The sequence below is a fragment of the Micropterus salmoides genome, unplaced genomic scaffold (genome assembly GCF_014851395.1).
Source record: "Micropterus salmoides isolate LMB-PRFRI ecotype aquatic unplaced genomic scaffold, ASM1485139v1 Ms_hic_scaffold_9, whole genome shotgun sequence".
Classification (NCBI taxonomy): domain Eukaryota; kingdom Metazoa; phylum Chordata; class Actinopteri; order Centrarchiformes; family Centrarchidae; genus Micropterus; species Micropterus salmoides.
Genome location: NW_024044681.1, coordinates 3,716,975 through 3,744,618, shown reverse-complemented (window position 1 = coordinate 3,744,618; position 27,644 = coordinate 3,716,975). Strand labels below are relative to the sequence as shown.

The 27,644-nt window shown below is 43.8% G+C and overlaps 1 protein-coding gene across 1 annotated transcript; it reads right to left on the bottom strand.

Annotated features, from left to right (window-relative positions):
• Positions 1 to 345: 345 nt before the first annotated feature.
• LOC119896063 (ribonuclease inhibitor-like) lies at positions 346 to 27,504 on the bottom strand. The gene is made up of 4 exons (XM_038709545.1): positions 26,727 to 27,504; positions 16,793 to 16,966; positions 10,208 to 10,381; positions 346 to 547 (listed from the first exon to the last, which is right to left on the bottom strand). The coding sequence occupies exons 1-4, from the start codon at positions 27,386 to 27,388 to the stop codon at positions 535 to 537; spliced, it is 1,023 nt and encodes a 340-aa protein (XP_038565473.1). The 5' UTR covers positions 27,389 to 27,504; the 3' UTR covers positions 346 to 534.
• Between the last annotated feature and the right edge of the window lie 140 nt (positions 27,505 to 27,644).

The following is a 27,644-nucleotide window of genomic DNA, read 5'->3' as shown; positions in this document are numbered from 1 at the left end:
CAGAAAAGTCAATTTAAATAAGAGTTAATCTGCAGTTCTGTTGTCAGAAACAGAACTAATCTGCAGAGGTTCTTTGGGTTCAGAACATCTGAATGAATTAAAAACAGACAGAATCAGGTCCAGGTGGAGGTCCAGGTGGAGGAGGAGTCTGAGTGTGGAGCAGAAGGAGTGGAGGAGTCTCAGTGTGTCTGCAGAGACTGTGTAGAAGGACAGAGCAGCAGCAGAGCAGTCCAGATCCACTGATGATACTCTGTCACATCCAGAGGAACACACAGGGATGATGGTGGACTTGACTTTGTGTCTGACAGTGGAGCTGATCTCAGAGCAGTTCAGACTGCAGCACTGTTGGGATTCCTCTGTCAGTCACTGCTGGATGAAGCTCTCCTCTCCACTCTACCTCCCAGTAACATGGCCCAGTCAGAGCCTCTCCACACACAAGCTGATGCTGCTGCTTCAACCTCTCTGGATCATCAGGACACAGCTGATCCTCTCTCAACACCACCACCTTTCTGATCCCTCACACTCTGACAGAGATCAAGGCCACCAGCTGATGAGAGAAGAAAACAGACAGCAGAAGTCATAAATCAGAGTTTACAGAGACTCAGTGATGCAGCACATCCAGTATAAAGACCAGCAGCGACTTCAGTCCTGTTCAGACCAGAAGTGGAGCGGCTGTGCATTTGTATTAGACTTTATTGTCCACCTTCTCTGAAAAGATATGCAACAGTGACACAACAGTTGAAATTACATTTAAAAATTCAAACACTTAAGAGTATGACACTGTACGACCGTCAACATACAACAACGGAAAATGGAAAGCAGCGCAGCCGATGGAAATAAGGTAGGTTACAACCAATACAACAACAACAACAACAATAAACGCATTTAAAAATTTAAATTCAGTTCCTGTATGGCATGGGGAATAATAGATCTCTTATAGATGTTCCGGCTCGCCCTTGGGACCCTGAATCGACGGCCAGATGGGAGCAACTCAAACTCTGAGTTTAGTGGGTGTAGGGTGTCTCCCTATCAAATACATCCCCAAGCTGCCTTTGTGACTTGCCAATCACCTTCCCTGCAATATTAACAATTTTGGAAAGCTTGTTTTTGTCTTTCACATTCAGGTTGCCAAACCAAGCTGTTATATTAAAGTGTCAGATGCTTTCTACCAGGCCCCTATATGCCATCTCAAGAATGTGTTGACTGACCCTGAAGCTCCTCAGCTTTCTAATTAAAAACAATTGCTGGTTAGCTCTCTTAAAAATACTTTGAGTTTACATTAAAACTTAAAGTGCAACCAATGATTGTACCCAAGTACATTTATTTTTCCACTACTTCTACAGGCCGGCTGTTAAGTACAACAGGGGTGATGTTACTGGCCCCTCTTGGTTTTGTTTGTATTATAAGTTCTTTTGTTTTAGTCACGTTAATTTCCAGTTTAACAGTCTGACACCAGTCCTGCAGTAAAGTGACCTGGCTAAAGTAAGCTTCCTCATGTGCTGCATTATTTTCTGTGAGAAGTCCTACCACGGCCACGTCATCGGCATATAAGTAAACTAACATTGGTGCTGTGCATAGTCATGTCATTTATTTAAATTGAAAACAGCAGAGGTCACAACACTGTATTGGTGGTTGACATTGCTGACGTACTGCGGTCAGCGTGTTGACTCATTTATGCTTCCGGTGCTTGTGTGTTAGTAGCGTGTTGTGCTGCTCTCGCTAAATACCAGTTAAATTTGTGAGATTACAGCGACCAACTGTCCACTAAACACTTATTCTTACAGTAATTTTTCCTAAGCACTCACAGTTCTTTCCATCTTTTAGTGACTGCTGTTCAATCTCATAGTTGTTCTAAAGTTTTGGTAGCTGACGCAACATTACTTTAGCTTAGCCGTTAGCGACATTAGCTCAGCAGCTAGCGATGGCTTCTCCTTCTCCCTCTCGCTCTCCTACTTTCTCCTGCTCGGTGTGTCAGATGTTCATTTACTCCTCTGCTTCCTTTAGCTCCTCTCCTTGAGAGGAATTGGCGTTCCACCAAACTGGAAAATTCTCGTTGAATTTGGCAAGATAGTCTTAAAACTTATAGGAAGGCCCTCCGTAATGCCAGAGCAGCGTACTACTCGTCATTAATAGAGGAAAATAGGAACAATCCCAGGTTTCTTTTCAGCACTGTAGCCAGGCTGACAGAGAGTCACAGCTCTATTGAGCCAAGTATTCCCATAGCTCTCAGTAGTTACAACTTCATGAGCTTCTTTAATGATAAAATTCTAGCTATTAGAGACAAAATTCACCAAGACCTGCCCTCAACTGGCACCAACTTATCTTTTAACTCAGGAACCTTAGAAACAGCTGTAGAACCAGATATATGTTTAGACTGTTTTGCTTCCCTCAATCTTCACCAACTAACTTCAATAATTTCTTCATCTAAACCATCAACCTGCCTCTTAGACCCCATCCCGACTAGGCTGCTTAAAGATGTTTTACCCTTAGTCAGCACCTCTATACTAGATATGATCAATCTATCTTTATCAACAGGCTATGTACCACAGTACTTTAAAGTAGCTGTAATTAAACCTCTTCTGAAAAAGCCCAAACTTGATCCGGATGTTTTAGCCAACTATAGACCTATATCTAACCTTCCATTTCTCTCTAAGGTTCTGGAGAAAGCAGTTGCTAAACAGCTGTGTGACTTTCTACAGAGCAATAGTTTATTTGAGGATTTTCAGTCAGGATTTAGAGCTCATCATAGCACAGAGACAGCACTGGTGAAAATTACTAATGAAGAAATAAAAGAAAGCAGTTCATGAAGCCGGTGCAAGGTGGAGATATGTGGGGTAGGCCTTTTGAAATAAGTGGGTTTTGAGCAAAGTTTTAAAGGAGGACAGGGACTCTGTCGTACGGATGGATAGAGGAAGGGAGTTCCAAAGGTGAGGTGCACAATAGCTGAAGGCTCTGAACCCCATAGTGGACATGCGGGCAGAAGGAATGGAAAGTAGTGAGGAAGAAGAGGATCAGAGAGTTCGGGATGGGGTGTAGGGCTGAAGGAGTTCAGAGAGATAAGGAGGAGCAATATTATGGAGAGCTTTGAAGGTGAGGAGTAGAATTTTGAAATCAATACGGTATTTGACAGGGAGCCAGTACAGTTATTTTAGAAGTGGAGTAATGTGTTCAGAGACTGGGGTTCTGGTAATAATACGGGCAGCAGAGCTTTGGACCAGTTGGAGTTTATGGATGGACTTGTGAGATAGACCAGAGAGAAGGGAGTTACAATAATCAATATGGGAAGTGACAAGAGCGCGGATGAGATTAGCTGTGTTATGGTGAGTAAGTGAAGGATGAAGGCAGTTGATCGTGCGTAAGTGGAAATATGCAGACCGGGTAAAATTATTAATGTTTTTCAAAAGAAAGTGTGCTGTCAAGGATGAGACCAAGACTCTTGACATGGGGGGAGGAGGGGACAGTGGAATTGTCAATGAGTAGAGCAAAGTTTGGACATTTTGCTAGGGTGGATTTGAAGCCAACAAGGAGAATTTCAGTTTTATCACTGTTTAGTTTGAGGAAGTTTTGAGTGAACCAGGTTTCATCCTATCTAAGCAGTCAGTTAGTGAAGATGAAGGGAGCAGAGACGTAGGTTTGGTGGACAAGTAGAGCTGGGTGTCATACAGCAGCGAAATTGGATATTATTTTCCTGAGAATAGAACCAAGGGGAAGTAGATAAATTATAAAGAGGAGGGGACCCAGGACTGATCCCTGGGGAACACCACTGGTGACTGGGGAGGGTTGTGATCGAACATTTTTAAGTTGAACAAACTGAATGCGGCCACACAGGTGTGATGTGAACCAGTTCAGTGATGTATTGATGATACCAATGGAGGGTAGACGGTCCAGGAGGATATTGTGAGAGATTGTATCAAAGGCAGCAGTTAAATCGAGAAGGATCAGTATGTTCAGCAGCCATTAGTAGGTCATTGGTGACCTTGATTAGGGCTGTTTCTGTGCTGTGGAGAGACTGAAAACCAGATTGAAACTGTTCAGGTTATTGTTGATGAGATGATTATAGACCTGCGCAGCAACAGTTTCTTCTTTTTTTGAGATAAATGGCAGGTTGGAGATTGGTCTGAAATTATTTAGGTCATTGCGATTTGCACCAGGTTTCTTCAGTACAGGGGTAATAGCAGCAGTTTTGAGAGAGGAGGGGACATGAGCAGAAATAAGAGAGGAGTGGATAATGTTAGTTATAAGAGAGGAGAGGGAGGGTAGGCAGATTTTAACTAGGTGGGTAGGGAGAGGGTCAAGCTGGCAGTTGGATGACTTAGATTTCCAGACAAGGTCAGATATTTCTGTGACAGTTGGGAGTAGGAAACTAGATAATAAAGTAGAGGGGGGGCAGAGGTAGGTGGATAAAGTGCACGGTTATGTGAGGTGGGTAGCTGTTGATGGATATTGTCGATTTTGGTTTTGAAAGATGACATAAAATTATCACATTGAATTAATTGTGGAAAACAGGGCCCTAGCGTTCCCTTCGTCAGATGATGTCAGATGAGTGTAGTATTTGGTTTTTGCTGCAGAGAGGGAATCTTTGTAGAGCAGCATGTGGTTGTCATAAATGCCCTTGTGTATAACTAGTTTGCTTTTTTTGTATAGACGTTCCAGGCGGCGTCCTTTTGCTTTTAGCTGACGTAGAGCAGATGTGTACCATGGGGCAGAATAAGTAAAAGACACTGTCCGGGTTTTCAGAAGAGCATGAATGTTGAGGAGTTTGTATAGTTAACCTGTGAAACCAGATCATCGGTGTTTTATCTAAAGTGAGATTGTTAATTCCAGTAGAGAGGGCAGGTGCATCAATGTTCCTGATGTTTCGAAATGAGATGAAGTGGAGCGCATTCGTTTTGGGTAGTGGTAAGTTGACATTAAAAGAAATTAACTTATGGTCAGAGATGGGCAAGTCAGATGCACTGCAATTAAAAGGGGTTAGACCAGAGAAACAGATTAGGTCTAAAATGTGTCCTTTGTTATGAGTGGGAAAATCAACATACTGTTGTAGTCCAAAGCTGTCCAGTGCTGAGGAGAAGTCCTTTGTGAGAGTGTTGCTACTGTTGTCCACATGAATATTAAAATCACCCAGAATAATGACATTGGGGGCCATGGGGCAAATGGATGTTAAAAAGGAATTAAAATCCGTTAAAAAAAGTATTGCAAGACTTGGGTGGGCGATAGATATCGGCTAATATGGTTGGGACTGGCCCGTTGCTTTGCAGGACTATGGATTCAAATGAATTGGAGGCAGGGATGCTGACACTTTTCATTTGTCATTGTAAAGCATTGCAACCCCGCCTCCTCGACCTGACACGCATGATTGACAGGTGTAAACAAACCAGGGTGGTACAGCCTCGTTGAGTTGTGTATAATCGTTCTGCTGTTGCCAAGTTTCAGTCAGGCATAAGTCAAATTTGTTTTCCTGCAAAAGATCGTAGATCAGGGGACCCTTGTTCGTGAGCGAGCGGATGTTGAACAGCCCGACAGAGACAGGGCTGTAGCCAGGATTAGCCCTAGCGGACCTGGCTAAGTCAGCTAGCACACCACGATCAACAGCACGGTGGTGTTTTCTTGGCGGACGAGGTGATGATGACCAGTAAGATTTTATTGGTTTTGAGTCATCGATGTTGAATCTCTGTCCGGATCCATGGTGTACATATTTATGCCATTGCTGACGAACCAGATCCGGATGCAGATGTAAGACCAAGGGTGGGTCGGATGTATGAAATCGTAGCTGAGTAACAGAGAATTGATGAAACAGGATCAAGTAAAAATGATAGAATGATCCAGACAAAGACAGTCCATAGGAACGATCTGGTGATCACCATTGTGGACCCTCAAACCGCAGCAGCTGGGAACATCAGCAGGTAGGTTAATGACCGGCGAGGCCGTGAACCACAGCAGCCAAGAAAGTAGACTTTAACGAATCAACAGGCAGGTTAATCCTTCAAAGTTAGTTGTCGAGTTGCTGAGTATGTTACCATATGTATTTCCCTGCTGAGATTACGAATATAAGCAGCAGGGGAGGCAGAAAGAAAGAGAAAAACACAAATTCCAAGGAGAAAGCAGCGGTGACCAGACGTGCCAGCGTTCACTTCCTGTAGGAGCAGTTATATCTATCTTATGAAAACCCCAAATTCAAAATCTCAGAAAATTAGAATATTACATGAAATCAATACAATAAAGGATTTTAAATACAGAAATGTCAGCCCTCTGAAAAGTATAATCATGCATATGTACTCAGTACTTGGTCTGGGCCCCTTATGCATGAATTACTGCCTCAATGCGGCGTGGCATGGATGCTATCAGCCTGTGGCACTGCTGAGGTGTTATGGAAGACCAGGATGCTTCAATAGCGGCCTTCAGCTCTTCTGCATTGTTCGGTCTCATGTATTTCATCTTTCTCTTGGCAATGCCCCATAGATTCTCTATGGGGTTCAGGTCAGGCCAGTTTGCTGGCCAATCAAGCACAGTAATCCCATGGTCACTGAACCAGGTTTTGGTACTTTGGCAGTGTGTGCAGGTGCCAAGTCCTGCTAGAAAATGAAATCAGCATCTCCATAAAGCTGGTCTGCAGAAGGAAGCATAAAGTGCTCTAAAATCTCCTGGTAGACGGCTGCGCTGACTCTGGACTTAATAAAGCACAGTGGACCAACACCAGCAGATGACATGGCTCCCCAAACCAACACAGACTGTGGAAACTTCACACTGGACTTCAAGTATCTTGGATTGTGTGCCTCTCCATTCTTCCTCCAGACTCTGGGACCTTCGTTTCCAAATGAGTTGCAAAATTTGCTCACATCAGAAAAGAGGACTTTGGACCACTGAGAAACAGACCAGTTCTTTTTTTCTTTAGCCCAGGTAAGACGCTTCTGACGTTGTTTGTTGTTCAGGAGCGGCTTGACAAGAGGAATACAACATTTGAAGCCCATGTCCAGGACCCGTCTGTGTGTGGGGGCTCTTGATGCAGTAAATCCAGCCTCAGTCCACTCCTTGTGTAGCGCCCCCACACATTTAAATGGCCTTTACCTGACAATCCTCTCCAGGCTCCGGTCATCCATGCTGCTTGTGCACCTTTTTCTTCCACACTTTTCCCTGGAGTCTGGATCTGTGGTTGCGGGTCACCTGCTGCCCCCGTGTTCCTGCTCGACACCCTCTGCTACAACGACTATTGTTACTAGTCCTATTATTATTATTGTTATTATAATCATTAACATTACGATTGTTATTATTAACACTACTATAAATATCTGTACCATTTTTCATTCAGTCTATAGCAACATTACCTTCACTGTCTGTACCTCTGTGTGTGGATATTGTGTAGGCTGCCTCTCTCCCCTCTCTCTCTCTCTCTCCTTCCATCCCTCTCTTTTTCTCTCTCTGTTCCTCCCTCTCCCTCCCTCTCTCTCTCTCTCCCCCCCTCTCTCTCCCCCCTCTCCCCCCCCCCCCCTCTCTCTCCCCCTCTCTCTCTCTCTCCCTCTCTCTAAAATCAATAAAAAGAACCCAAGCAAGTGATTTTGGTTGTTGCAGGTGTTTAGCTATTTGATTCACAAGAGTAAGAGTTGCGTCCTCTGTGCCCCTGTGTGACCTATAGGCAAATTGAAGGTCCAGTTGATTCCCAACAGAGGACATAAGATGGGTGCTGACCACTCTCTCCATACACTTGGGAGTGAAGTGAAGAGTGGAGTCAGTGCCACTGGTATAAAGTTTCCAAGGGCTGTAGCCTTAGAGACTTCATGCACAGGTATTATTGTGGATTTCTTCCACGAGTTTGGAAAACACCACATTTCAGCAAAATTTGAAACAGCTGAGTAAGAACCCCTTTAAGCTGTTGAGAGCATACTTTTAGCACCCTTCCTTGGAGGGTGCTAAAGGTATGCTCCAAAGCGAATTACATTTGAGGAACAACATACAAGCATCAACAGAGCATAAAATACAGATCTACAACTGACAATACATACTAGTAAGAGCAGCAATAAATACTAGTAAGAGCTCATAGTACATATCACATCAAAGGGGTAAATACCTAGGGAAGGAAGTAAGAGTTAACAAAAAAGTGCAATCAATAAAAGATAATTGTAAGGGGATAGAAGAAGGAGAGCACAGGAAGTGCATGTTAGAAGTTAGGAGTTAGAGGTGTTATAAGAGGAAGTGTTCTCAGAAGAGATGAGTTTTCAGGAGTTTCCTGAAGTTAGAGAGGGACGCCCCTGCTCTGATGGCATGCGGTAGCTCGTTCCACCATCGTGGTGTCACAGATGAGAACAGGGACTGGGATTGCTTTGTGTGAAGGGATGGCAGAGCCAGGCGGCGTTCGTTGGAGGAGCGTAGCGGCCGAGAAGGAACGTAAGTTTGTATTATGGAGTTTAGGTAGATGGATGCAGACCCAGTAGTCACTCTGTATGCAGCATTAGTGACTTGAATTTGATTCTGGGGGCCACGGGGAGCCAGTGGAGGTCACTGAGTAATGGAGTGACATGAGTCCTTTTGGGCTGATCAAAAACCAGACGCGCTGCTGCGTTCTGAACCATTAGTAAGGGTTTCACCTCACAAGCTGGGAGACCTGCTAGGAGGGCATTGCAATAGTCTATGCGAGAGATAACCATGGCCTGTACCAGAAGCTGTGTGGCGTACTGAGCGAGGTAGGGCCTGATTTTCCTTATGTTGTATAGAGCAAAGCTGCATGACCGAGAGACAGCGCCAACATGGTCTGAAAAGGACAGCTGGTCATCAATCATGACACCCAAGTTTCTCACCACCCTGGCTGGAGTGATGGTTGAGGAGTCGATTTTTAGTTTGGTGTGGTGGATAGATTGATTGGCTGGAAGGACCAAGAGTTCTGTCTTAGAGAGGTTTAGTTGAAGGTGGCAAGCCTTCATCCATGTGGATATGTCAGAGATACAGCCCGTGGTGTGGCGGGAAGGATAGGTAGAGCTGCATATTGTCTGCATAGCAGTGGTATGAGAAGCCGTGCGAGCGAATGATCGGCCCCAGTGAGGTGGTATAAATTAAGAAGAGAAGGGAGCAATTGGTAGCACTTGAGGTCAGCGGGGTCTTTGGTTTGTCGCCATTTTCTTTCGGCGGCTCTGAGATCAGTATGGAGCCCACAGATGGAATCAATGAGCCACAGGGGGGGACTGGTTCAGGTGAGCAGGCTTGGTGGATAGAGGACACAGGCTATCCAGGCACAAGCTCAGTGTAGAGCACAGAGATTGTGTGGCATCATTGACCTCAAGTGAGGAAAATGTGTTGAGGGAAGGTAGAGCGGAAGCTACCACTGAGGCAAAGTGAGTGGGAGACAGGTTGCGGAGGTTCACTGGCGGCCCGCCAGCTCCTCGTGTCCAGTCCATGTTCCCCAGCCCAGCTGTCCAGTCAGTGGTCAGACCGACCCAAGCCCCCCACGCCGGCCTCCAGCCCGACCTCTGGTGGTTCCTGTTTAAGTCTGTTTTTGGTTCTGTGTTTCTCTGTGTAGTCTTGTTCAGTTAGTTCCTAGTCCTGTACATTAGTTAATATCTTTTGTGTTTACTCCTGGTCTTGTGTTCTCTGTTTTATCTTGTGTATTCCCTTGTTCATTTACTGGTTCTGTTTAGCTCTGCATCTCAGCCCTGTGTCGCATTCTTGGTTATTCACTCTGCCCCATGTCTGCTTGTCTAAGTGTTCTCTCTGTTACCACCTGTTGTCTCTGCCTGCCTGCATCTCTGTTTTCCTGCTGTCTCTCTGCCTCCCTCGTTAGCCTCATGTCTGTCACCTGATGCTCCCGCACTGCTCGTTATCCCTGGTATATATATGTGGTCTTTCTGTTCAGCCCCTGTCCGGTCATTGTTCGCGTTACCCCCTGTCTGTTGTGGCTTCAGTCTCCCAGTCTCGTCCAGTGTTTCGTCTTGCATTTTTCCTGCCCTTGGTGTTTTGGATTACTTGTGTTGGATTTCTGTTTTGTTTCCGATTTGGCTTTTTCTGGACTCAGCCACTCGGTATGTAACTGTGCTCGCTTTTTGTTCGTTAAATAAACCACCTTTTGAACCGTACCTCCTCTGCCTTGAGTCCTGCATTTGGGTCCTCCAACCTGCCTTACCACACCACTTACCGTAACAGAGAAGGTTGGAGGTTTACAGGAAATACTGGAAATACTGTTGCTGCTGAAACCAGCATGGACTGACTCCAACCCTCTACTGACCTCAGCGTCTCCAGTCTGAAGTGTGGACTCTCCACAAGATCAGATAGCAGCTTCTCTCCTGAATCCTGCAGCTCGTTGAGACTCAGGTCCAGCTCTCTCAGATGGGAGGGGTTGGACTTCAGAGCTGACGCCAGAGAAGCACAGCTGATATCTGACAACCTGCAGCGACTCAATCTGAATAAAGAATAAACAATGTAACTTTAGATTACAATGTTACAATGTTCCTGCTTGAAATCATTCAGTGTTTTAATAATTTGTTCAGAGCTGAAGAAGGTTTAGAATGTAGAAGTTTAGAAAATGGAAACCCCAAACACCTGAACCCAACAGGATGCAGGTTCAAGCTGTAAAATACAAAAAAGGTAAAAAGAGCTTTCATTAATATTAATGACAACGTGTTGCTACTTCAATAAAGACGTAGTGACTTCACCTCTTAAACTCTGCAGCTCCATCAGTGGCTCCATCTAATTCCAAAATTATCCCGGTCCCCAAAAAACCCTCCATCTCTGGATTAAATGACTACAGGCCTGTCGACCTGACAGCTGTAGTCATGAAGTCCTTTGAAAGACTGGTGTTAGCCCACCCGAAGGACATTACAGGCCCCTCTGCTCTTCTCCCTCTACACCAACAACTGCACCTCAGGAGACCCATCTGTTAAAGTCCTGAAGTTCACTGACGACATAACGGTCATCCGGGACGGTGATGAGTCGGCCTACAGACAGGAGGTTGATCAGCTGGCTCTCTGGTGCGGTCACAACAACCTGGAGCTTAACACACTCAAAACTGTGGAGATGACCGTGGACTTCAGGAGGAGCCCCCGCACTCTGCCCCCCATCACCATACTCAACAGCCCTGTGTCTGCTGTGGAATCCTTCTGGTTTCTGGGTTTCACTATATCCCAGGACCTGAAGTGGGAGCCAAACACTGACACCATCATCAAGAAGGCCCAGCAGAGGATGTACTTCCTGTGCCAGCTCAGGAAGCTCAACCTAAGGAGCTGCTGATCCACTTCTACACAGCCATCATCCAGTCTGTTCTCTGCACCTCCATCACTGTCTGGTTTGGATCTGCCACCAAAAAGGACAGGAGCAGACTACAACGGACAGTCAGGACTGCACAAAAGATCATCGGTGCCAACCTGCCCTCCATTCAGGACTTTCAGGAATTTCCAGAGTCAGGAAACGGGCCAGAAACATCACTGCAGATCCATCTCACCCCGGACAGAACCTGTTCCAGCTTCTCCCCACTGGTAGGCGCAAGAGAGCTCTGTACGCCAAAACCAACAGACTCAGGAACAGTTTCTTCCCACAAGCCATCACTCTGATGAACAGCTGACTTCTGACTCACAATGTCAGGAACAACTTTACTGTACAAACCTTGTCACTGAAATATGAAGGCAAAAAAAACCCGACAACAAAAAACAACATTAAAAAATTAAATAATTGTTCAATTAATGGTGATTTTGATTTTAGGTGAAATCGTCCAGCACTAGTGGATCATCATAATGTCAGCACAACATTCATACACCTATTCATGTGAACACGTGTGTGTGTGTGTGTGTGTGTGTGTGTGTGTGTGTTCGTTCTGAAGGATCAATATCAGTGATCAGAAATTCTTTGTGAAAACACATTGAAACTTACAGAAAGCAAAGAAATATTTCTGCTTCAACAAGTAAACTTCAATTTAAAAACAAATGTTAGTTCAGAGGATCTTCTGTATACAGATGTGACCATTTACCAAAACTTAGAAATATTCATTTACTTTAATGACTAGCAGCGGACATTTTCTACAGTTTCTTTAAGAAACACAAGTCTTTGTGACTGCAGACTAAATTTAGTACAAGAAACATGAAAATATGAACAAAAGGACATTTACAACTTTATGGATGGAAGTTATGTATGAACAGATATTAGCTTCAATTGTTAATTAAACATATCAGATCTACAATAGTAACAGAGAGTCAGTGAACTGACCTCAGAGTCTCCAGTCTGCAGTCTAGACTCTCCAGAAAACCACACAGCAGCTTCACTCCTGAATCCTGCAGCTTGTTGTCACTCAGGTCCAGCTCTCTCAGATGGGAGGGGTTGGACTTCAGAGCTGAGGCCAGAGAAGCACAGCTGATCTCTGACAACCTGCAGCGCCTCAATCTGAATAAAGAATAAATGATGGAGATAAAAATCCATTTCTAATCCAATGAGATGTGTTCAGGTTTTAAATGTGGAGATCAACATTACTATGTCCTAATCAATGAGCTTTTCCCTAAAATGAGTAGAGGGTCTTTGTCATTGTGTTATTGTGGATCATCATAATGTCAGCCTTCTACAGACATCATCCAAATGTCAGCACAACATTCATACACCTATTCATGTCAACACAGATCAATAACATGCTGCTGATCTCAGGCCAGTCTGGAATAATGATCAAATCTTTTGTTACTTTCATTCTCTTCTGTTTCTTCTAATTCATAAAAATCATGTCTCACTTTATGAAAAATACTAAGACAGATGTTTTCTATAGAATTCCAAAATGGCCGATATGAAATAAAGAGATTTTATGAAATGAATATGAATTGAAGTAAATCCAAAACCTTGCAGAGCTCTTTACCACCTGTCCCTGCACTTCTGATGCTCATTTCAAAGCACAGATTTAGACTCTCCTCATCACCACTGTCATCTCCATCAACACACAGCTGACTGTGAGCTTCATCCTCAGTTCTCTTTAGAACTGGATAAACATGAATCCTGTGAGAAATAAATTCTGATTCTTAGGATTGACTTTACTAACTTGGAGAATCGGTCACAGGGTTTTTTATTCCAAATCAAAGGATTGTCTGAAATACAATAAACGTCTGCTGGCATGTAGGTGAGAGTTTTAACATAGACTAATCAAAAGGTAGACAAAACATCTCTGATGCCACACACATTTGCATTTCCTTTCTCAGGAAGAGCATTTGAGTGTATGCTAATACTCTGCCATTTGTTTTCCCTTGTCTAACATTGGTTTTGGCAGTTACTATTGGCTGTTGTGTTCTGTACTTGTTCTGACTTTAAGAAGAGGAAATGTTGAGTTCGAGAGAGATAACTGCGCTTTCTCTCCGTGGCCATGTTACATAAAGAATGATTCATCTCATCTATTTGACTCCTTATTCTTTGGGAAGGAGTTATTTCCCCTGACATTTTGCCTGACATTTTGCCCGAGTCCAACTGCAGGTAACATTTACCAGTCGGGAAGTCCGACTCGCAAAACGAGAGAGGAACCCACCTGACTTTGGACCGGGTGGTGACCGGCTGGGCGCCCCAATCGAAAGGTGAGTATGACATTTTTAATCTAGGTTGATAGACATGTAATTCCATATGGTGATACACAGATAGTATAAAATTCCATAGTCTATATGGTGATACTTTAAAAACGTAATTCCTTTGGTGGCTTATACACAGATAGTATGTAATTCCATTGTCTATATGGTGATACTTCTAATTAAAAAAGTACGTAATTCCTTTGGTGGTACTCTAGAGATGGTACGTAATTTCCTTTGATGGTTTATACAAAGAAAGGCCTAAAGACATAATTCCTTGGGTGGTGCTTATAGTACGTAATTTCCTTTGGTGGTTTATAATTTTTGTTTCCAGAAGAGTTTCTCATTTTCATTTGTGTTTCTTTTAAGAGTTTTTTGTGATGTGACATTATGTCCCACTAAGGAGGGAAATATCTGTGTGTGCATGAGATGATAAATATATAAACCTCTGTGATAAACTCATTTCAGTGTCTAGCATACAAATTGTAAACGAAAACGAGTGCACCGTCATGCAAGTGTCATAGGCCTGAGAGAGTTTCTCCAGTTAGTGTGTGTTTGAAAAGATCTGACCATATTACAATATGGGAAGATCAGAGTGATTGTGTGAATGATAAATCCCATTTGCAAGTAAAAGCAAATCCTTTCAGTGAGCCTGAGTCAGTAGAAAAACATGGGGAACAAATCGGGGAGAAAACTTAATTCTCTGCCTGACATTCTTTCAGGTCCAGCTAAATTAATGGTAGAAAAATTGGGAAAAAGTGTGGTTGTTGATGTTCCACTTTGGCATGATGTAACTGAAGGCATTTTTCCTATCCTGGGCACACTGAGTACAGGGAGATGTAGAATTATGTTGACAGGGAAAGCAAAGAAAATAGGAAAAGAAAAAATTGATTGATTGATGAAAAGAAAGATAAACACAAAAGGCCGGATAAGAATTTACCGCCACCATATGTTCTCTCGAAGCCACCCATCCTGGTAACACCAGAAACCACTCATCCACATGCAAGTAATACCCCCTGCTGAACAGACCCAGGAAAAGGCTGAAATACAGGGGAGGTTAACCAGCACTGTACCCAGACCTGTCAATTTCCCCCCCTCCCCACACAACAGTGACAGAATAGACAGAATGGGAAGAACACCCATACTAACTGTTTTCTTCCCAAGAAACATTTGTCTCAAGTCGCAGCATCTTCCGACTACTGGCTCATGAGCCATGGACAAGAAAAGGATGCACAGCTACTGCCTACGTTGGCATTTCCAAATCCCCAGCCTCGACCAACGGGAGAGCAGGAACACGTGAGTGTTTGTTTACCGGCCATGGCAGTCAGATGAACTAAGAGAAATTGCAGAAGAACTGCCTAATCCTCCTTTAAGTGTCATTCCTACTGGTGGTGAGAAATGGGTTACATCAATGAAGCAATTGTTGTCCATGTATAATCCAATTCTGCAGGAAGTGGAAGCTGTGTGTCACCACTGATGATAAGTGAGAAACCAGTATTTACATAAAGACCCTAGTCTGATTCAGGAGCAGAAGTCATTGATCAAGTCTAAAGTGCTCCATAATGCTCATAGAACATTTTTTGGATGTTATTTACATGTAGACACTGATATTTTACACACATTTTAAAAAATAAATAAATAAATTTCTGAGTGGTGTGTTGAAAATGTTGTGTTAAATTGTTGAAACTAATTTTGCTTTCTACTAATGAACTAATGACCACTCACACATAGGCATGAGAGTCTTTGTAGTAATGAGTAACAATTTTCTTTCCCTGAAACTGGTTTAATGTTGACAAGCCTGGATGACGACACGTTAAGACACTGTGTTTAACCGTGTTCTGAAGGTTTATTGTCTCCTATGAGTCTAGAGCAACAGTTTTCTCCACGACATCTAGACGGGCAGTAAAAACAGTGAGACCATTACCAGACATTCAAGATCATCCCGGGTGATACGGACAACTTCAACTGGAAGTCCCCTCCCAGAAGAGCTGAGAGAAACATGTGAACCCGTACATCCCAACACGAGACATCCTGAGAGATGGAGACGAACGGAAAAATTCTGCTGCAAGACATTCTGCTGAAAGACAACGGCTGTAGTGCTCACCATCATCCTGGTCAGCACGTTTTAGAGTACTTCAGCTCTGGTCACTTTCCAAACAAGATGACAGACGTTTCCCTACAAGTCTAGGAGCTCTCAACAAACAGACTCCAATAGTACTTAAATAACCACATCACCCACACAGATTATTGATTCATTTGCACTCACCAGTCGAACTGATGTCATTTACACTGATTCTCTACACGGACTGTTTCACACAAGAAAGGTAAAGAACTGTCATAACCATTGAAGATCCAAGAAGAGGAGATTGACATTGGCATGTTACCAACGCAGGAGGAAGAGGACAGAAGAAGAGGGATCCACAATAACCACAAATAAACCATGTAATCAAGGTAAAGACAATGACTGTTTCTGGAGTATTCCTGTATTTAGAATTACAAAGATGATCTGTTGGTGTATTTGTTTTAGTTCTTTATTTATTCTTTTAGCAAATTCTGTTCATGTTTTTAATTATTGTTTCTGCTTATTTCTTTTTTAGCATTATTGTTATGATTTTGTATGCAGGCCTTATTATACATATTGTATCATTTTTTGTCTTGCCAACAAATGGGTAAATGACCATTTCTGGACCCTAGGGTATTATGACCATGCTTGTAGGCTATTTTCACTCCTGTATTAAACGTTTTTCTGAGATCATTCTACATTTTTTTTAAACCTGCCCAGCACATGTAGGTCAACTTTAATGTACAGATGATGTAGGTTTTTACAAATCTAGTCCTTCATATTTTTATTTTTATTTCTGTTTCTAATTTCATTGTTTTAACTATTTGTCAAACATCTAATGTTATCAATTTTTGTATTCCCACTAAGACATTTCTACAATGAATCCTACCATTTTGATTTCTCAAAAATATTGTGTTGATACTTTGTGTCAAAAGGAGGGAATGTGAGAAATAAATTGTGATTCTTAGGATTCACTTTACTAACTTGGAGAAATTAGCATTGGTCACTCCGTATTATTTGGGAAGGAATTATTTTCCCTGACAATCCACTTAGAGTTCATACTAAATATGGAGCCAAACTCTTCAGACTGACACACTTTTAAAAAGAGCTGTTGTGATATGAGCTCAGAAAAACCCAGAAAACAAGAAGAAGTGAAGTAAATTTAAAACTTATGTTATGGATTTAAATTTGGTATATATATACTGGACAAGAGCAGAATACATGAACTGACCTCAGAGTCTCCAGTCTACAGTTTGGACTCTCCAGTCCAGCAGACAGCAGCTTCACTCCTGAACCCTGCAGGTCGTTGTTACTCAGGTCCAGCTCTCTCAGATGGGAGGGGTTGGACTTCAGAGCTGAGGCCACAACTTCAAAGTGAGTCACTGAGAGTTCATAGCCACAAAGTCTGTGATGACAGAGAACTTAAAATTAGGGGTGGGTGATATGGCAAAAATATCATATCACGATTTATTTCAGGCAGGATCACGATTCACGATCTTGTCACGATTCATGTTGGTTTTTAACTGTTTTGCAAGTTAGTGGTTTAAAATGGAAGGTGGAAAACTGGAAGTTGTTCTTGCCGGGTTTGGCTCTTGGCACCCCGGGGCTGACTCAGCTAGGACTGCTAGCTGCCTGGCTACCCGAGCTAACTAGCTACAGATACAGTCAGTAACGTTAGCTGTTTGCGGTTTATCAAAAAGTAAATGTATCTGTCCATCAACAAACTCTGTAAATCACTGGGAGGCTGCTGAGCTCAGTTTTGTAACCGCACGCTTGGCTCCAGTTCTGGTGCCCAATCCGGCACCGCTCACTGACGTTATCTCGGCTTGAAAATCTCCAGTGCCTGAGTATAGGTGTAACATTAAACACAAAACACTTCCCAGGTGCTGCGAGTTCCCAGTCTGGACTGAGACAGCTATGACATCTAGGCTAACTGAGCTAATTAGAGAGCAGCAGCTGTCAGCGGTTACCTTAGCAACAAGTAACACTTCTGTTCATCAGCAACCTCCGTAAATCACAGAGTGTTGAAGCAGAGCAGCCGGGGGACACGGGGAACTTTAATGTTATTGTTATGAGGCCCAGTAGTTACAGTGTAATCTTTGTAGACAGCGGAGGACGCAGGCAGCGAGGCAGCTGTCAACTGGGTGATTCAGCCACAGAACTAAACTGACAGATTCAGTGGCGTAAGGTAGTAACAATGGGCCCCAGTGCAGGCTGTTATGATGGGCCCTTGGGCTACACCGTTACAAAGCACATACGCACACTGCGTTTGTGTCTAGAAGGGAAACTTATATTGGCAAATGTAAGTGGCTTATTTTCTCGTTTTGCCACAGTTTAAAAACTGGTAAGATTGGACGCCTAGGGAGGCGTCCAGGAGGCATCCTTACCAGATGCCCAAACCACCTCAACTGGCTCCTTTCGACGCAAAGGAGCAGCAGGTCTACTCTGAGCTCTTCGCGGATGGCTGAGCATCTCACCCTATCTCTAAGGGAGACACCAGCCAACCGTCTGAGGAAACCCATTTCGGCCGCCTGTACCCACGATCTCATTCTTTCAGTTATGACCCAGCCTTCATGACCATAGATGACGCCGCTCCGATTCTCCTGCTCCAGTCTCCCCTCACTCGTGAACAAGACCCCGAGGTACTTGAACTCCTTCATTTGGGGTAAGGATTCATTCCCTACCTGGAGTTGGCACTCCACTGGTTTCCTGTTGGGAACCATGGCCTCAGATTTAGAGGTGCTAATCCTTATCCCAACCGCTTCGCACTCTGCTGCGAACCGATCCAGTGAGAGCTGATGGTGCTGGGCCGATGATGCCATCATGACCACATCATCCGCAAAAAGCAGTGACGAGATCTCAAGCCCACCGAACTGAAACCCCTCCCCACCACGACTGTGCCTCGATATCCTGTCCATGAATATCACAAACAGGACTGTGACAAAGTGCAGCCCTGGCGAAGACCAACCCTCACCTGTGAAGAGTCCGACTTACTGCTGATTAATCGGACACAGCTCGTGCTTTGGATGTACAGGGATATGATAGCCCTGAGTAGGGACCCCCTAACCCCATACTTCCGCAACACCTCGTACAGTATCTCCCGGGGTACTCGGTTGTGCACCTTCTCCAGATCTACAAAACACACATAGACTGGATGGGCATACTCTCAAGCCCACTCCAGGATCCTTGTGAGAGTAAATAGCTGGTCCATTGTTCCACGACCAGGACGAAAACCGCATTGTTCCTCTTCAATCCGAGGTTCGACTATCGGCCGAACCCTCTTTTCCAGCACCTTGGAGTAGACTTTATCAAGGAGGCTGACAAGTGTGATACCCCTGTAAATGGCACACACTCTCTGCTCCCCCTTTTTGAACAGGGGAACCACCACCCCAGTCTGCCACTCCTTGGGCACTGTACTCGACTTCCACTCAGTGTTAAAGACACATGTCATCCAAGACAGCCCCTCCACACCCAAAGCTTTTAGCATTTCTGGTTGGATCTCATCAATCCCTGGGGCTTTGCCACTATGGAGTTGTTTGACTACCTCGGTGATTTCCACCAGGGAAACTGACGAGAATCTCCCATCAGCCTCTACTAGAGAGGAAGTCCAGGAGAAGTAAAGGAGTATGGCCAGTGCTGTCATTGTCAAAATCCTGAAACGTCACTACAAACAGCTGAGTGCAGGAGGTGTCCACTGTGCTGAAAAGACGCAGACTTTTTTGGGCAATTTCAGTACAATAGCCTCCCAAATCACAACAACCACATTCCTCTTCGACAGAGAGGCAAGACATTATGATGAATAAGAAAGAAAAGTGGCCTACTCATAACATAACACCATATTCTGAAAACAGGCCAGCTACAACTCGCACACAGTTTAATACCCACATGCACATCCACACAAACAGGTAAGTTAGACCTACTCAACAGCGACCTGACCACGAAATGATAACAGCCTGTAAAACAGCGTCATGGCAGCCACACCAGATCCACTGAAAAAGCACGTGTAAAGTTACTCACCTAACTGAATGGCATCCGACGATCCTGCATTGAGAGAAATCTTTGACAATGTCCTCAGTAATCGATTACGTTTAACGTTACCGTTAATAACGTTATGTTCCTCTGCCGCTAGCTAGTCAGTAATGCCTGTTAACGTTTAATGTTACTGTAAGGCAGCTGCCTGTATAAGCCCTTAGGTGTCCCTGTTGCGCTGTCTATTCCTCAGTACGTTCAGCAGTTCGTGCAGTTTGTACCTTGTAGGACACTACAGTTTTAATTTACGTTCCGGCGGGGCCGCCATGTTTCTTTATGTTTACTTTCCGTGCCCTGTAAGGTAAGCAGTGTTAATAGCAATCTGAATAATTTTTAAATATCAGTGCTAAAACCACTCATCCATCGTTTGTGAGACTTGTAAATGCTGCTAGCCTACAGTTAACTTGGTATGTCTTTCTTGCTGTTGGTGACTCTTGGTTAAATGTAAATGCTCCATACTTGTATAGCGCCTTTCTAGTCTTTTTCGACCACTCAAAGCACTACACTACATCTTCAGTCACACACATACATTCACTGGGCCTAAGTGCTCAAACAGAAGCTAAATCACACGAGAGGCAATTCGGGGTTCAAGGATACTTGGTTGGCCCCTGATTAACCTAACTAGTGCACTGTAAGTCATTAGATGATTTAATCTGAGTAAAATAAATGTATGATGGGGCATTTGCTGTTTTCTGTACCTTGCATTTAGAGTTTGTGTTTTGGCGATGGCGCAATGGATAAGACTATGCCTTTGGTGTGAGACCCGGGTTCAATCCCCCACTGTGACCCATCCACCATTGTGTCCCTGAGCAAGACACTTAACCCCTAGTTGCTCCAGAGGCGTGCAACCTCTGACATGTATAGCAATTGTAAGTCGCTTTGGATAAAATCGTCCGCTAAATGAATAAATATAAATATTAAGCTCTTTTTAGAGATGTATTTCATTTGACTGTACATTAACCTTTATTTCATTTCTCTTTATTTTTAAGTAAGAGATTAATTTATTTTTGCTAGAAGAAAAATGCTTTATGTTTACTTTCCGTGCCCTGTAAGGTAAGGTAAGGCTATGTATCAGAGAGAGGTTTGTTGCAGTGGAGCAATAAAGAGAATCCCGAATCCAGTGTCTGGTGCCTCCACAACACCTGCCAAAACACAACGCAGAGTCCAGGGGAGGCGTGGAGAGGCCATGACAGTCTGCACTGACTCAGATGCAGTGGATTACATTACCGTTAATAACGTTATGCTTTTCTGCTGCAAGCTAGGCGGTACATTAACGTCTGTTAACGTTAAACCTCTTTGCATCCAATGTATGAGGGTGGCTGGCTTGACCGAAGTTTAGGAGTTTTTGATGTGTTCACATAGTCGTATTGTCGTGATTTAAGTCCATCTCTTGTTATTTTTATTTTTCAGTTTGTTGTCTGGTGGTGTAACGTAACTTTTTGCAACGTCTTTGCCTTCTTCTGGAGTCTTTTCTGGCTGTTGGACGGGTGAACGGTGACAGCTGTGGTGAAACATGTGGTGTCCGAACAATAATGCTGCGTTGATATGTTGAGAGGAAACCTGCTTGACACTGTTCTTGATCATAAAAGTTTATTAAATCAAGGAGTTCAGCATCAATTACAAGCTCTGCAGCAGCTTGGAGAGAGACCCAGCCCGACGGCCACTCTGTCTCTGTGTTCATCAAACACAGCTTATGTAGGATATGTTTAGTATCTGTTAGGTACCATAGAGGGGTTTGAGTCTGCAAAGTAAAAGGTCAATCCCATAGAAGGGTACAGTACTATTCTAGGTAACAAAACAAGGGGTTAGAGGTCAAATTCTATAGAAGGGTTCAGTCCCTATATAACCACCAATCACTGCTCTCCCCTTAGAAGGTCACTGACCCTCTGTTCTGCTGCTACAGTCCTATTTTGAACTGTTATGAGTCAAATGCATAAATATTGGATACTACAAACATTACGGTGGTTTAACATCAACCGGTGAGTAATAATAATAATAATAGTAATAATAATCTTATCTTTAATTGTAGTGCACTTTTCAAAAACAAGTTACAAAGTGCTTTAACTAGTGTAAAGAATAATACAAAAAACAATTCAAGATAAAAGCAAGAAAACACTGAAAAGACTAAAATACGACATGATGTTAAAATCTCAAAAAAACTCAATTACCTGACGTTAACAGTAGTTAAACAGACGAATATAAGATGAAGGAAACAATGATGTAATAAAACCAATGTTGTTTGACTCTGAACTTTACTTGCGCTGTCAAGATGGCAGCATCGTATTTATGCAAACAATATGTCTATGAAGATTCTCAGTCATCCAGGTCATAGTTATCCAACGAAGGTTAAAATGAAGGGCAACTGGACTTGGTTGAAGCTACTGGAAGACGTTTCGTCCCTTATCCAAAGGACTTCTTCAGTTCTGACTGACTGGCAGGGAAACTCAGCTATTTAACCTCAGTGGGGTCGTTATCCCGGGTCATCGATACCGCTGGTTCGTTAGTGTTCCTTGTTGCTGTGACGACAGTCGTTACAGTCGTTGAGACTACCTGTGGCCAAGACTGAACGACCATCGTTGGTATCTTCACCTGAGGCCAATAGGTTACGTTTGTTGAGTTTCCTGGGAAGTGATGAAAGGACAGCATTGTAAGTGGGGGATAAGTGGTGGCATAGACCCCCTCCCCTGTTCAATGACAGCTTCTCAACCCTGGTGTAGATGGCTTCCTTGACACCTCTTTCAAACCATCCATCTTCTCTGTCTAAAATGTGCACCTGGTGGTCCTCAAACGAGTGTCCTCTGTCCTTCAGATGTAAGTAGACTGCAGAGTCTTGACCTGAGGAGTTGGCCCTTCTGTGTTGAGCCATGCGTTTGTGTAGTGGTTGTTTAGTCTCCCCAATATACAGGTCTGTGCATTCCTCACTGCATTGGACCGCATACACTAGATTGCTTTTCTTGTGTTTGGGTGTGCGGTCTTTGGGGTGTACCAGCATCTGTCTTAGTGTGTTCTTGGGTTTAAAAAACACAGGGATGTTGTGTTTGTTAAAAATCCTCCTGAGTTTCTCTGATACTCCAGACACGTATGGAATCACAATGTTGTTGCGTTTGACCTTCTTTTCCTCCCCTGTAGTTTTGTTCTTCTTGGATCTTGTGGCTGTTTTCACAAAGGTCCATTTAGGGTATCCACAGGCTGTAAGTGCCCCCTTCAGGTGGTTCTGTTCCTTCTCTCTGGCTTGGGCGCTTGTTGGTATGTTTTCCGCTCTGTGGTGCAGTGTTCTCATGACCCCTAGCTTGTGCTCCAGTGGGTGGTGGGAATCGAACAGTAGGTATTGGTCTGTGTGTGTGGGTTTTCTGTAAACACCAATCTGCAGGCTCCTGTCCTCTTCAATGTGTACAGCGCAGTCCAGGAAGGCCAAACTGTTGTTGTGAACATCTTCTCGTGTGAACTTGATGTTACTGTCCACAGAGTTGATGTGTTCTGTGAAGGCTTGCACTTCCTGGCTTTTGATTTTGACCCAGGTGTCGTCCACATATCTGTACCAGTGGCTCGGTGCTGTTCCTCTGAAGGAGTTGAGGGCTTTATTCTCCACTTCTTCCATGTAGATGTTGGCCACAATCGGGGATACCGGTGAGCCCATGGCACAGCCATGCTTCTGTCTGTAGAATCCACCGTTGTACTGGAAATAGGTGGTGTTTAGACAGAGGTCGAGTAATTTGCAGATTTGGTCAGGGCTGAGGCTAGTTCTGTTGTCCAGGGTGTTGTCTTGTGTTAGCCGTTTCCTAACGGTTTCTACTGCCTCTATGGTGGGGATGCAGGTGAACAAAGAAGTCACGTCATAGGATACCATGGTTTCATCTGGATCCAGTTTTAGTCCTCGAACTTTGTTTACAAAGTCAATAGAGTTTTGAATGTGGTGAGGCGTGTTTCCCACCAATGGAGCTAAGATGGTGGAAATGTGTTTGGCAATGTTGTAGGTGACCGAGTTAATGCTGCTGATAATCGGCCTGAGTGGGGCTCCTTCTTTGTGTATCTTGGGTAGTCCATAAATGCATGGAATGGCTTCTCCAGGATACAAACGGTAATATTGTTCACGGGTGATGGTGCTGTCCTTCTGTAACTGTTGTAGACATTCTATGGCCTTTTTCTTGTATCCGCTGGTTGGGTCTCGTCTCAGTGTCTCATACGTGTTTGTGTCCATTAGTAGTGTGTTGACTTTGTTCTGGTAGTCAGCTGTGTTAAGTACTACCGTGCATCTTCCTTTGTCCGCAGGTAGGATAGTGATGTTGTGATCCTTGCTCAGGGATGTCACAGCCTTCCTTTCTTGGATGGTGAGGTTGGAAGGGGGGGCCTTCGCATTAGAAAGGGATGCAGATACCTTTAGTCTGAGCTATTCCGCTTCTGTTTCTGTTAATTTGTTTTTCCTAATGGCCGATTCTGTGGCTGTGATGAGGTCTACTATCGGTAGTTGCTGTGGTGTAATGGCAAAGTTTAATCCTTTGGCCAAAACGTCTTTCTCTGGTTGGGTGAGTTCCCTATCTGACAAGTTTTTCACCCATCTGTTGTCTGTTTCAAGTGTTGTGGGGTTATTGTCCTTTCTCCTCCAAGACAATTCTCCTGTTTTGTTAGTGCAGCTCGCTCTGGACTGTAGGTTTTGGAATTTCCGGGTCTGTCTTTCTTTGCTCTTGTTGTGCTGAGATAGCTGTGCTTTCTTGATGAAGTCCATGACCTTTCCCAGTGCTGTACTGGGCAGATATGTTTCTAGTTTGTGGTGTATGTTGTCCATTTCTTTGTTCAGGGCTTCAATTGTGAAGTGTATCTGTCTCACTCTCTCGTTCAGTAGCTGGTGTTGTGCTTTCTCCAGGATTATTCCGGCTCTGTGTCCTTTTACCGTGGAGCCTAAGTGTAGGCTGTTGGGAATAAGTTTGTGTTGTCTGCATCTCAGGTTAAATCGTAGGTGATTCCTGTAGTCTGCAATTTTCCTGGCTGTCCTTTCATACTCCCGTACCAATCTGAGGGTGTTCATCCCAAAATGATTAGCAAGATGTCTATGAAGATTCTCAGTCATCCAGGTCATAGTTATCCAACGAAGGTTAAAATGAAGGGCAACTGGACTTGGTTGAAGCTACTGGAAGACGTTATTATGCAAACAATGTAATTTTTCTGCATAAACGCTGTAACGTTATAAATTTTATCAACGTGTCAAAATGCGCAGAAACCAGGGTAAATCTGAGTTCAGCTGTGGTTTGCCGACTTCACACATGCGTTGGAAACACACAGCCATATAAACATTATGTGAGATCTAACGTTAACATTAGACCAGCTCAAATGGATGCAGTAATTCCAGCCCCTGTGTCTTTGCTACATGTCCCCCACCCACCCACTCTCTATCTGTGTAAGTTAACTTACAGCTGCTACTATCTAAAAATAAAGGCAACAAAAGGCCACCCAAAATAACCTAAAAAATAAATAAATTGATAGGGAATATAGTGCCTCTGTAACCACAAGAGGATTACAAGGCCCATACTGGTGCCACTCTCTCTTTTACTTTCAAATTAGCATCCGGTGTGTTGTGGTGGCCCTGCACTGTCTCTCATATCTGGGCCCTGTTTCAGAAAGTGCATTTTCTGAAAGCTCTGAGTAAGTTGAGCCTGAGATGAGGGAAACTCTGGGTTTTCCGTTTCAGAGACCGAGATCAGATAAACCCTAGATCTGTAACCCCGGCAACTTACACTGTGAACTTAACGTCCTCAGGAGGAGATTTCCTTCAACAAACGCTGAGTTTCTCTCTGACTCCTCCTGTCGTGCAAAAAATTCAAGACTTGGGCCAGATAAGAAAGCTTGAAATTTTACCAACATTTTTATTAACAGAACTAGACACCAATTAGAATACAAAAGTTCCACCGGAGTGAGATTGGTGCAAAATAGAGCCCCATTCTGTTACCAGAACAGAGACCCGAGTCCACATGAAAACCATGTAACAACTGACTTTCACCTCCTTCTGGACCTCCTTTTATAGCTCTGTTTCTTGGCTTCACAACATCTCTTGGCTCCCTTTCTTATTGCACCTGGGTCTGGTCCCAGATTTTCACGTGCCTCAGCATTTTCAGCATTTGGTGGGGAAGTCCCTGACTGCACTGCTCCTCCTCTCTGTGTCCTTTGCATGCCCTCCGCTGAGCCTACTATTTCATTCATAACCTGACTTTGTGGAATAAACTGGTGTTGTTTGTGCCCTGTGCTAGAAACAGGACATTCTTACTGTGATGGACTATATTGTTGTATGTTTTGTAACACAATTATCACAAAATCTGCTTCTACATTTTCCTTTGCTGGTGTTTCTGATGCTGCCATTCTTACTGTGCTCCCTCACTCTTCTCCTAAAGCACACGTGCTTGCTCACACACACACACACACATGCCACTGCTGAGCCCGGGCAGTTAGATACAAAAAGGAGCACGTTAGGGCTGTAAATATCGATTATTATAAATCGATTAATGTAACGATTATTGTTTCGACTAGTCGATTAATCTAGCGACTAATTTTGTTTATTCTAAAGAAATAAAAGTTGCCTATTCCTCGATTAACATACCAATTTATCCAAAATAAATATAAAAAACATGTCTAATCAATTAATCTATATTTTATTCAATCATCCTGATGAGGCCTGTCCACATGTCCAAGTGTCCTTGAGCAACACAATGAACCACATTATTACTGCTTGGGACAAAAGTGTCTGCCAAATGACTGTAATGTCATATTGTGATTGACAGGGTACTGTGATTTGTGTTATTTTATTTTAACGTGATTTTCACTCAACTGTAAAATCGCTGCAGGTTGGAACTGCACTCGTATGGATTTACCTCGGTCATGTGCTTGTGTGTGTTTTGTGCATCTTTGATGCATCTAATGTCACTCTATCTGCTTTTCATCTGCTGTCCCAGCAGCTGACTGTGTAATGAGCTGCTGTCTGAGGAAACCAACTGCTAAATACACAAAGACTGTGGCCGCAGATTCAATGAAACCCACAGTGGAAATGTGTGTGTTACAGGTAATGTGCTGCAGCACCCAGAAACTGTTGGATCTTTACTGGAATACTGATGCTTCAGCTTTACAGTGTTGATAATCACATCTGGACTTACCGAGCCTTTCTGCAGTTCCTCACAGCTGGAATCAGTCTCTGTCGTCCCTGGTCTGATGTGTTGTACTTCTCCAGGTCGAACTCATCCGGAACCTCCTCTGACATCTGCAGCATGTAGACCAGAGCTGAGCAGTGGAACACAGAGAGTTTCTTCTCTGATCTGTTTGCTGACTTCAAGAACTCTTGGATCTCCTGATGTACTGAGTCGTCGTTCATCTCCGTCAGACAGTGGAAGATGTTGATGCTTCTGTCAGGAGAGATCCAGTTCATGTACATGTTCATCTCCTTCAGGTTGTTGATGGCTCTTTGGATGATTTCTGGACTGTTGTCTGTCCGACCCAGCAGGCCTCTTAAGAGTCTCTGGTTGGACTCCAGAGAGAGGCCATGAAGGAAGCGAACAAACAGGTCCAGGTGGCCATTTTCACTTTTGAGAGATTTCTCCATGGAACTCCTCAGGAAGACATCCAGGGATGAGTCATTGTCATTATCCCGTCTGTCGTTGTAGCCGTTGTAGCCGCAGTCGTTGTTGTCGTTGTTGTCGTCTTCATCTTCGTCTTCGTCTTCGTCTTCATCGTTGTCATCAATGAATGAATCACTGTCCCAGTGTTTCCCCAGGAAGTCCTTCAGTACCTTTTTGTTCCTGCTGGTGAAACAGTGGAACATGTAGACTGCAGCCAGAAACTCCTGAACGCTCAGATGAACAAAGCAGTAGACTGTTTTCTGGAAGATCACACTCTCTCTTTTGAAGATCTCTGTACAAACTCCTGAGTACACCGAGGCCTCTGTGACATCAAGACCACACTGCTCCAGGTCTTCTTGGTAGAACATGATGTTTCCTTTCTCCAGCTGTTCAAACGCCAGCCTCCCCAGCTTCAGAAGAACCTTCCTGTCAGCCTCCGTCAGCTCCTGTGGACTCGTC